Genomic DNA, 12,078 nt, shown 5'->3' on the forward strand with positions numbered 1-12,078 from the left:
TATTTTAAACTGGGCTGCATATTAACTCCTACTGAGTCAACCCACAGGAGTACTTCCCCAGGTGACATAACTGTGACATTCAGAAGATCAGAGCCTCACTGAAGGCATTCTGCTTTTTAGAGGCACTCAGTGGTAAGGAAGGATAACTCCTATCAACCAGCTGAGGATGCAGAGATCTCAGTCAGGGATTGCTACAAGTACAGCCACACACTTGAGTAGAGGCTGTCTTACTAAACCATGGAGAACCACTGAAAGAAGGCTTAAAACATATCACTTACATGAAGCAATTGAGCCTTGCACCTATCCCTACCCACTCACTTACATGATGTAAATCTGACAAAGTTGGAAGTAACACCATGTACACACATCTTCCTCTCTAGGAGAAGGTAATCATCCTCCACAAAAGCATCCCAGAAAATGCACACCCATGCAAAAAGAAAAGCACTCAAGCACAGCAGACACTGGTCTATAGCAGAACTTATTTATTATGGTCATCGTAAATAAAATAGAAGGTAAAAGTAACGCTTTGCTATAATGATGGCTGAGTACAGCAGAGCCAGCAAAGTCAAGGTTAAAATATTTGTAGCATGTCTGAATCTGAAACAACCTGAGGGGGAAAGAAGGAAGACAAAGAATAACCACTTTCCAGAACCTCCCTTGATCATCTTTGCATAAGCATTTGATTATCATCTCCAATGACAGAAAGGAGTTATTCAGCAAGTCAGGCATTGCAAACAAACCTTTCCTGGCTTATTCACTACACCAGCTCAGGATTCCCACTTGCAGATTCACCAACATCTAAAAACTCACCACTGATGATACCTAACTACAATGCACTAAAGAAGTTTAAAGAGAATGCACCAGAAAACACACAGATGGCTTTCCCCTTGTTATATATCAGCAAAGCTGCCAGTAGCCTTCATTGCTGGGTACATTTTAAGGGGAATGTTTTCAACTAGCTACTGACTACCGTTTTTCAGCTAAGCAACGTGAGGCCTATAAGAGCAGTCCACTAGAAAGAAAGTAAATCTTAAGACACCAAATTCCCATAGCCCAGACAACCCTGAACCAAAAGTTACTTCAGCACTGCTCCTATAGAAACAGGCAAAAGCAGGAAAGAACTGCTAGGTCACTACATCTTTCGCAGACACACAGAGATAACATGCAGATTTAAATAACGTTACCAAACTCTCTTTCCAATTCACTTTGATATTGATAATTTCTTCCTGTATTTTCTCAAATTACAGACTTCAAAAGTTGTTTTGCTAAACCCGGAATCTAATTACAGCTAAGTGATGGTAAACAACTTCTTAATTGCAGATTCTCTGGAATGCTAAGCAACAGTTCATCAGAGGCCCTGCTGCTCTGTGGTGGCCATGGAAGAAATGTTTACAGGCCTTAAAAGCAGTATCTGACATTAGGAAAGTCACACTGCTCTTTTAATTATTAAACTAGCAAAAAAGCTTATGAAATAAAATCTTATCTTCCCTCTCATTACTTCATTTTGTAAGATTATGTTTTTTCCATTTTGTAGAAATTCACTGTTGTTCAATAGAAGAAACAATTATGCATAAGACATGAAATAGATTGTTTAGCCTCAGAGCCTAGACTCTTCCAAGACTTGCTTCTTGGTCAAACTGAATTCCGCATGAGAAGGCTGTTTTCCGTTAAACTTCCTATAACTCTGTATCCCAATAGATCTGGTCCTGGGGCATTTGCAAACCATTTTTCATACCTTAAGTCTGAGCACAGAGCCATACTTCAGTATATACATGCTCTAAGACTTCCTTCATCTGACACAAAGCTCAAACCTTAATATCCACATGGGTGGTTTCAACAGGCTCCACTAGCTACATTTGTCTTTTCCAGTATCATGTAAACTAAAGTCCATCAACTGGTAAACAAAGTCTGTTTGCATTTTAAACAATATCATCACTTGTTGAAACATCTGTAGCCCTTCCATCTAAAAAAAATAAGCAAAAGAAAAAAAAAAGTGTACTTCATAATGGGAATTCTTCACGCTCAATCTCTCCAGCTTATTATCAATCACCTGGAACCCGACCATTTTCCAGAAATACGTGAAGCAAGGTGATAGTAACTACTTGTCTTAAGTATCTTCCTATTCCAAGAATGAGAATTACAAGAAGGGAAAAAACTTCACAGCATGGCTGCTATGCATAATGCATTTGTTATTTAAAAGGCACAGACACTTACCTCAAATAGAAATATTCACGTCAAAAGCAGCCCTCATTTCCTGCTTGAATTTGTTCCATGGCCTCAAACCAAGCCCTCAGGAGAACATCTCTCATGCTGTATCTTTCACCTTCACATGGGAGAGATGCTTCGTGCCCCAACAAGCAGCCATTAAATTCTTTACATCACGTGGGAGATTCAGATAACTATTTTCAGAATTACTCTCAGAGAGCGTTTTACTCTTCAGCACTGGAAACCAACAAAAGCAGGGAATGGGTTTACAGCAACCATGCTGCTAAAAATAGGAAGCTTCCATTCTTATGAAAAGGCCTCCTGATAGAGCAGCCTCACACTGCTAGGCAGGGCAGGCCTGTCCCTGGCTCCAGCCTGTAAGAACAAGAGGCTGCAGGCCTGCGGGGCACTGCTTGGAGCAGCACAACACACACAGGCTCATTCCTGACCTGGAGCTGTAAGCTGGCTGCAAATACACCTTTAACCAAGGTCAATAATGTAGTTGCAAGCCCCAGAAGGCATTTACTCGGGTCTTGTTTAACCTTGATCTGTGTGATCTTCATTCACACATGCACCATCAGCTAGGAGTCAGCAAGTTCTGATAACATAACATAGACCAACAAAGTAAAGAGATAAGCGTATCACTTGCATGTTATCACATCAGTCAAATGTTTTGGCACTTCAGACAACCCTGTTCTTGCCAGAACCGGTCAAGATGAGCTACAGAGCCAAGAGATGCTGCTTCCCCCACAGTATGCTCAAACATTTCCTTCTAGCTAACTGCAGCCAGTCCCGGATCATAGAAGCAGGCACCTGCCTCATTAATGAAACAGAGCCCTAGCATCCCTAGTATATCAAACAACATCAACATTAGAAATGATATTAAAGTAACTATACATAGCCAAGCACTCACAAAAGATTCGCTGATGAGATTTTCACATATAAGCTTAGAAACTGTAAGCAAACATTTAGCATTAGTTTAACCCTTCCTTCTTCATACACAAGGCTCTGAAGCACCGTGGAAAAAAAAGAACAACAACAACAACTCTGCAAGAGTTTCCAAATTACCATCTCTTCCTGATTTCTTCTATTTCAATACATCTTTGTGGGATCAGCCATGAATAAGCACTGGAATTGTTTGGTTCAGCAGGCAACCAACCAGCAGCTATATCAAGGTATCTTCCTATAGCAGACACCACACAATTCAGCACAGGCAGAGGAGCTTGCTACTCCTTTTTGAAGGGGGGTTGGGGGGGAAGGGGGTCTTGCTTCCCCAAAATACACTTTCTTTTTTTAATAAATTCAAGTCAGTCTTCAGTGATTCTATGATTCTACATCCCAGCTGTAAATATATTGTGAGGACATTTTAAATCTTTATACCCCTAAGCATATACTGAAGCATCACCTGAAAGCATTTCTTAATTGTTAAGAAGCACATCACAAGTCCGTAAGTTGTAGCACAGCCAGTAGTTAACAGCACCTTCTTACATTTTAAGGGATGCTTCAGCCAGGTCAAGTTCACTTATTTCATGTAACTTGTAAAGCAGTTAGTGCCCTCACCACATCCTGTTTAAAAAAATCCCTCAGAACTAAAACACATACACAACTCCTCTTTTTGTTTGTGCTTTATCTGCACGTGGTACAATTCCCCAGCAAAACACAGATCAAAGAACACAGAGAAATTTCGTAAGTCAAATCCAATACACACAGCACCAGTTAAGGTATGTGGAAAAAGAAAACATAAGCAAAGAACTTACTTTTCAGTATATTGGCCACATCTATTAACATTTCAGACATGAAATGCTGCAGCTGTTATTTTTATGTGTCCTCCTATTGCTGACAGATTTCTCACATTTTTCCCCCCACATGCAATTACAGAATTGAGCTGGAAAAAAGCCACTGCCAGAGAGCCTAAAAAAGGAAGCTCAGCCTACAAGAGGTCATACTCTCCTCTTTCCATCTCCATGAAAACACTTGTTCTGTTTTCCTCCACATGCACACACATTCACTTCCCCTTTTCCTTAGAAACCCAAGTTCTGCCTTACCTGCACTACAGCCCTGGAATTCCCAGAGTGAATTCACGCAACAGTTTTATAAGAACTTTTTTCATTAAATGCATGAGCTCAAATAATCTCTGCTTTCCCCCTCACACCAGCACACACCTATGTCCCGCACTGAATTTTACCAGCACATCTGTGCAGCTGCAAACTGTGCAGTTCCCCCAACAACCCTAAACAGTAACACATTTCAACTTATTTTTCCAATGAGCTTTTACCTTGTCAAAGCAACTTTCTGAAGGGATAGCCAAGAACAAGTCTGAATGGAGTCTCAAATCTGAAATTCCTTGCTTCTGATGAACTAACCAATCAATGGGATAGGAATGCTAACAGCCCAAAAGTCAGAAGCATGACTAAGGCCTCCACCACCCTAATTATAAAAGGAAAACGAACCGCTCCTTTTTCACAAACAAGGGTTTCATTAAAACACTACTCATAATTATATTTTAGGGTTAGGAACACCACACTGCCTGCCTGCAGAAGTCGTCCACTTATCAGCTCAAGGAGCCGCAGGTAGGCAAGATACTTCTGCTCTACAGTTGCTACTTTAAACACCTCTTGAGGAGACCACCTCAAAGCCAGGTTGCCTTACTCAAAAGTTCAGACCTGCTTCTATCAAACAGCCTATTAAAATCTCATGAAGATTCGTTATTAGAAATATTTTTATTAAGACAGAATAAAAGAGGCCCTTTTCTTCTGACTCTTTTACTAGTTCTGTACTACATTAACAGACATTTGTAGTTTTCTTTCAACTTTACAGGAAATTGGCATGCTTAAGTTCATGTGACCCAAGCAACCTCATTCCCAAGGCAGTGCTCTTTCTTCTCCTGCACTTCCCCCACTCCCATCTGAAACCAACAAGAGAAATACCACGTTCTCCTTTTTAAACTTCCCTACCACCATGTTTTCATTCTGGTTTCACTCAATATCCCCAACAACTATCAATCTTACACTTAAAAAAAAAAAAAAAAAAGTGCCTACTACACAAATTATTCACTCAAGATACAGCATTCATTCTTCAGAACAAAAGCATATGTTCAGTATGAGCTACTGCCCAATACCTGGAGAGACTAAGCCACCCAAGGAAGATTTTGTAAAGGGTTTTAGCATACAACAACAACAAAAAAAAAAGCCAGCAGAGATCACCATCAGAACCTATACCATTCTGCAGCTACTAACTGAGTAAGTGAACAGGGACACTACAGCTAGATGAGGACGCTGGTCCATGTCTCTCCTGTACTGAGGATTCCACATTTGGAAACATTCCTCCAGCTGAGGCATCAGCAGAGAGTTAAGAGGCAGGATTACCTCCCTCACCCTGCTGGCCACACTTCCTTTGATGCAGCCCAGGATACTGCTGGTTTCTGGGTGCAAGGGCACATTGCTAGTTCGTGTCCAGCAGGACCACCAGGTCCTTCTTGGCATGGCTGTGTAAGCATTCACATATCAAAATCCTACTTAAAATCCATACAGTGCCACGTACTGTAGATCCTCTCATTGACATCCAACCATACACTCCCTCCTTTATTCCCTCAGGGCCCTCAAAAGACTGAGGATTAAAACAAGTCACACTGAAAAGCATATTCAAATGGCTTCAATCATCATATATATAACAACTCCAACACACACTGAAGAAATAGACACCATGACCACATACACTCACTGCAAAATTCATTATAATATAATACAAACTTAATACTGAAGAATACTTACTCTCATAGCCCAAAATCTTTGTGTTTCTGCAAGCTATAAAATCAAAAGCTGTAAGATCCACTAAAAGTAATCTGTCAAACTGAGGACAGGTAACATTTCAAGGTGTAAAGCGCGTGCGCTTACCAAGAAGGTCAGACTCTGCAATAGTTCAGCTGAAATGTAATGATAACATATAAGCCTCAGAGGAGCAAGAAAAAAAATGGATGAGTGAGTTTCCTAAATAATAACAGAACACTTCCAAGTTTTATTGTCCATGTAACTTACACAGAAAAAAAGTAATCAGTTGGTGATTTATGATTGGGCTTTAAAGTTTAACTCCTTCAACACCACCAAGTTCACCTTCGTCACTTTTTCTTTATGGACAATTCTTTATGCTCTGGGCCACAAGCAATAGATGAGAGGAAAATGTCACATGAGCACAGGACAATAAGCTTCAGAGCAGTTATGGGTGAAGCTCTTCACTTCTCACTTAAGGTGTCTACCATGCTTAAACAAGCACAAGAGAGGGAAAAAAAGATTCTCCCCTCCTTTGGACCATACAGCAGTTCTTCTGCAGTTGGTCCATCCTCCACTCCCATTCAGGCACATTTAGGAACATTTGGATGCTGTGGAGAGGAATATGGTTGAGTGAGAACTATTGATGATAGGTGGATGGTTCGACTTGATGATCTTGTGGGTCTTTTACAACTTTGGTCGTTTCTGTGATCCATCTTAACTGGAGAGAGATGCAAACATTGTCTTCAAAGATAAATGGAAATGAAGGAGAAAGCATTGTCTGTTTTCAGATAAGTTTAAGAAGACACTGTGATAGTGGTTTTAACTAATATTGCAGCTTCCATACCACAGAGCAGGGAAATTTACCTCTAGCTTATTTTCCACACAGCTAGTCCTGCTCCTCCCCCCACCACTCCTGACTGTTACGCAGATGCCAGCACTGATACTATGCATTGAAGTTCAGGAAACCATAAAGGCAAAGAGGTCATTGAGTCAAGGGCAGGAGAAAAAGGGAGCAGGAGGGTCCACAAAAGCAGGTTTTAGAGCTACTTAGTTTCTTGGTTTTGTCAAAATCAAGCAAGGGCAAGATGCAAGGACAACAGCAGGACTATATACTGTATCTTTTTCGGTGTCAGGTCACTATCAGTGCTGAAACCACACTATAAAACCTCACTATGAAACAGACTGAAAGACTTCTGCCACGAAATACATCAGAGCATTCTAAAACAAACTGCTCCGACAACAACGCCATTAGAATCTCATCCCTTCCCTGCTCTTGGCTCTCAGTATCTCACCGAAGCACAAATGCTGCAAAGCCCTGGGGATGAAAGGAAATCTCCCTCCTCCCCCAAGATACTGATACATCCCTCGTGTAGATGCGGATAACTGCCCTTGTTCCCGCCTCCCTGCGGGAGTTACGAGCAAGGGCCACGCGCAGTGCGGCAGGCCCGGCTCGGCACCCGGTGCTCGGTCACCCATCTCAGCTCTCCCCCACATTTTACCCATTTTGGCCATAGAGAAACGTGGTGGCTCCCCTCCGTTTGTCGGCTCGAACGTGCCCTCTACAGATAGCTCCGGAGCAGGGCTTCGTAAAACCCGAGAGCTCACCTCAAGCCGCGTTTTATTATCAATTCCTTCACCCTACGGCTTCGCAGCGGCTCCAGAGGGGCCCGCTTCGCCCCGCCACCTCCGCCTCCCTCCAGCGGGCCCTACGCGCAGCGAGCAGGCGGCGCGAGGGCACCTGCACCGCACGCGGCCCTACCGCAGGCCCGCTGGGGCAGGAGGAGGCCGCGCTGAGCCCACTGCGAGATAAGGCCGCAGAGTGCTTGCACGGGGCCGAGCGCCAAGGAGGGGACCCGACCCCCAGGGGTGAAGGGCGGGGGGACTCGGGGAGAGGCCTCGCCGCGCCGTTACCTGTGGCGCCGAGCATGAAGTCCAGGGTGCTGTGCCGCGCTGCTGCCATAGTGAGGTAGAGCCTTGTGCCATGCCTGGAGAAGGCGGCGGCGGCGCGCAGAGTGCGGCGGGCAGCCTATATGTGCGCGGGGCTGCGGCGGCGCCGCGGGGGTGGGAGCGAGCCGGGCCGGGCGGGGCTGTAATGGCGGCGGGGCGGGGCCGCGATGGCGGAGCGGCGGTTGGCGACCCCTCGGCTCAGGGACGGGGCGGGGGGTTGGTCGAGGGGGAGGGTGGCGTGGGGGCGGCGAGATGGCGGCCGCCGCTGGGGAGCCGGGGGTGGGGAGGAGGGAAGAGAAGAAAAAGGCGGGAGATGGCGGCGGAGGGTGCTCCCTCAGGCGGCTCCCGCCCGCACCGTGCGTCTAAAATAAAGAAAAACAACCCGTTTCTTTTAAGATTCAGTCCCCCGTAACGAAATTCCTGGACGGTCTCCTAGCGCCGGGGCCACGGAGCAGCCTCCAGCAGCAAGGGCAGCCCCAGCGTTGGGGCCACCGATCTGCTCCTCACCCCTGCCCTCACCGAACAGAGAGGTTGCTACCTTCCCATAGCTTCGCTAGCGCTGGAGAATCTCACAAACCTTTTATTTAAAGTCTTTAACGAAGGATAACTAGAATTGCTTGCGGAAACCACAAATGATAGGAGCCATATGTAATTACAAACCCAGCAACGTCCCACCCAGAAGCGGTTAGTAATAGGATCAATGATTAATGTTGTCAGGCACTGCGAATGTTACAGCTTTGGATTCCTTTCTTGCAGAAATCTGCAAAAACGAGATCTAAATGTGAACAGTACGACAGTATCAGTGATTTCCTGGCATTCTGCAGCTTAAAGAATAAAGGTTTTACAAGAAATAAAAAGGATTTACAAGAAATCACTTTTACATAAGCTAATGTATCACAGTAATTATTTCTATAAGTTGCGGTAACATTTTTTTTTGTTGCAAGCTTTCATTGCCTGCGTTTTAAGCTCTGCAATTCCACAGATCTGGAGTAAAGCAAAAACGTTCCCTGGAGAAATGTATCAAAAAAGCCAGAGATGTCTGCAGGTTTGCAGCAAATTCATTTTTGTCAGCTGGTGTTGATTTGACTCTGCCAATCCATGAGAGACCTGTTAAGAAAAACTAGTTAGCCAAAGTATGGGGTTGTGCAAATTCCTGTTAAACGTATTTGATCCAGTCCTGCATGCTAGACAGCGGACTGCACCAGTCCTGATTCCCCAAATGCAAGGAACTGGGCGTGCAAGTTGCTGTTTCACCTAGAGTTTTGCTTTTTCTTAGTGCTGTGCCCTCAGAGAGAAAATAAATAAATAAATAACCAAATAAATAAGTAAATAAATAAATAAATAAATGAAAATTCATTGCTTCCTTGCCACTATCAGTTGTCTCTCTACTTTTTTTTTTTTTTTTTTTCGGGTATAAAGCTGCCACAGGACAGCCCAGAAAATTCCCGTTTTTTATGATCTCTGATGTCTCTCACCTTTGCAACAGTAGCAGTCATTTCAGTTATTACATACAGGAGCTTACTGTCTTAGACTTCAGTGCAACAAGGAAATAACCAATGCCTTTTGTTTAGCTGAAGCAATTACATTATCTTTCCATTGAGGAATAGTCAGAAGAAAGTAATGGTGATGTTGTCACCTAAATACACCTTCAAGTATTTGTTCATACGTGCCAGGAGCCTAGCTCAATTATGCCCTTATATACACATGAACAACTTCACCAATTTACAGGGGAAAAAGTAGAGCAGATCTTTTCCTGGCATTAATTTTGCTACTTAAGGCCGACCATTCTAGACTAGTACTGGAAGATGGGTGGAGCATTATCTTTTTAATTAAACTTGCTATGGAAAGAAAGAAACAGAACAATCATCTTACCCTATTCTTTTTTATATGCTTGGGAATTTTATGGATCATCACTGGACTTCATCTGAAGAGCTGGAAAGGCTAAATTAATTATTTCAGAGAACAATATCAAATCTTTCTTAGATTTCAATATAAAGGACAATAATTAGATATAAATGGTTTTCACAGCTGCTCATTAAGTTAGGTGGAGATGGGAAAGCTGGCGAAACAGCGTGAACAAATTCAAAAAAGGAATATGGATGGGAAAATAAAAGGTTCACAGTGGAAATGTTGATATAGCTGCAGGAAAGTATCCAACAAGAGGAAGAAATCTGCAGTATTGACCTGTAGGAGTGAAAGCAGACAGTAAATTATGTGTAGTCTTACAGAGCAGAAACATCAGAAAGCCCACAGATGCCTTCAAGTGATGGATCCCATCACCGAGGGAGAAACTAACAGATTTTTCTCTTCCGTTCCTTTGGCATTGACTACTCTTTGCCTACTACTTAACTAGGTCATGCCTGGGATATTTTGGGGAATCTTCCTATTAGAAAATTACACGCAAGGGAAATTTAAAGAAGAGCAATTAAAATAATTAAAGAGATTGAGGGATTGATTTACGAGGCATGATCAAAAGAGCTTGAATATTAAAACATGTTTCACCAATACTGTGGATTTCAGATGACATCATAGTGTTAAGATTAGCACAGGCTATATGAAAAGAGTTTATTCAGTATAGGATTACATGCATATTTTGAAGCCAGTAGAGATTGCTAAAGTGGATGCAACAGGTAAAAAAAAAACAAAAAACACATTTGTGCACCAGTGTTTGCCCAGTTATGGAATGCTTTATTCTGAATCGCAGTGACAGAGACCCTACTCTCTATGGGGAGATTTGACAGATTAGATAAGATGCACAGGCTGAAGGGAACAATCTCACAGAGGGTGGTGACACAGTGGAACAGGTTGCCCAAGGAGGTTGTGGATGCCCCATCCCTGGAGGCATTCAAGGCCAGGCTGGATGTGGCTCTGGGCAGCCTGGTCTGGTAGTTGGTGACCCTGCACATAGCAGGGGGTTGAAGCTGGATGATCATTGTGGTCCTTTCAACCCAGGTCATTCTATGATTCTATGATTCTATGTAAAAGTCAGGATAAAGGCCTCTAATTGTATGCAACAACTTGCACTAGAGGCCCATTTTAGCCTGCATCCCCTGTTTTTCCATACACACCCATAGCCAGCTGAAATACCAAACACAACAGTATTTTCAATCACGATCTCACAGTTCATCTTCTCTGACTGCATCCATTTATGTTAACTGATCTGTAAATATTTCACCTACAGGTGCCACAGCCTGAAATTCGCCTCAGGAATTAAAGTTGAAAACAACATATTCCTCACAGACAGCAAAGAAATATCTTACAGGAATACCTTTATCCTTGTGTTATTTTAGATAACTAAAAGATAGAGACAGAAGATTAGTTAGCACTCTGTTAGGATCACCCGTATACCTCACAGCTTTGTCACCTTTGAATAAGGTGGTCATCTTGTAATGCTAAATGAAGCCTTGAAGTCAAACCTGCGTGTTTAACAGGTGTGCATACACACAAAATCTTTCACAGCTGATTCTTTATATAATTAATTAATAATTTCTCCTAAACAGAGGCATTTGTACAGTACAATTAAGTAAACAGCACAACGTGGTAACTGCCTATGCTGAAGTTAGAAGATAGTAACAAAATGGGAAAAGCAGGTGTTAGAAACAAAAGAGGCTTAGAGTTTGATGCAAACACCTGGAAATTGTTTCATCACCTTCAGTGTTTATGTATCATATTGGGTCAGTTTTTACCCTAGAATGTTAACAACGACAAAAACACACTGAGAAACAAACCAACAAAAAATTCTACCCCCAAAGCTCTACTTCTTTAGTATTTGCTTGTAATCGATAGAGTTTGTAATTGATAGAGGTTGTAGTATATTTGTAGGAGAGGGAAGGTAGTATCTAGACAGATACATCCTTTCAGAAAGGTGTAATAAGGAAAAAAGAGCATTGTAAGCTTCTGACTTAGAAGAAAATAACCTGAGATAAGGATGTGGTACTATAATTTTGACCAATGATGAAGTTCACATCTTAGCAAAATAGCATATCTTATAAAGACACATTGATGACTAAGAAAACTAGAACGTAGTAGTCTAATGAATTTACTTCTTTAATTCCTACTTCTGCTTCTGTGTCTGAGCACGTTACTGTTTACTAAAACAAAATTTATCTCCCTTTTCTTGGATGCTCACAATCAAATACATAGACTTCCTTGGGCACTG

At 42.5% G+C, this 12,078-nt stretch overlaps 1 protein-coding gene across 1 annotated transcript in view; it reads right to left on the minus strand.

Annotated features, from left to right (window-relative positions):
• SMS (spermine synthase) overlaps positions 1–8,009 on the minus strand; it is a 45,210-nt gene extending 37,201 nt beyond the window's left edge. Inside the window, exon 1 of the mRNA XM_042810165.1 lies at positions 7,884–8,009. Within this exon, the coding sequence (XP_042666099.1) occupies positions 7,884–7,932 (49 nt within the window). The 5' untranslated portion in view covers positions 7,933–8,009. The remainder of the gene's footprint in view (positions 1–7,883) is intronic.
• Positions 8,010–12,078: the final 4,069 nt, after the last annotated feature.

Source organism: Centrocercus urophasianus, unplaced genomic scaffold (genome assembly GCF_019232065.1).
Source record: "Centrocercus urophasianus isolate 14NV4802_14NV808 unplaced genomic scaffold, USGS_Curo_1.0 seq_12, whole genome shotgun sequence".
Lineage (NCBI taxonomy): Eukaryota > Metazoa > Chordata > Aves > Galliformes > Phasianidae > Centrocercus > Centrocercus urophasianus.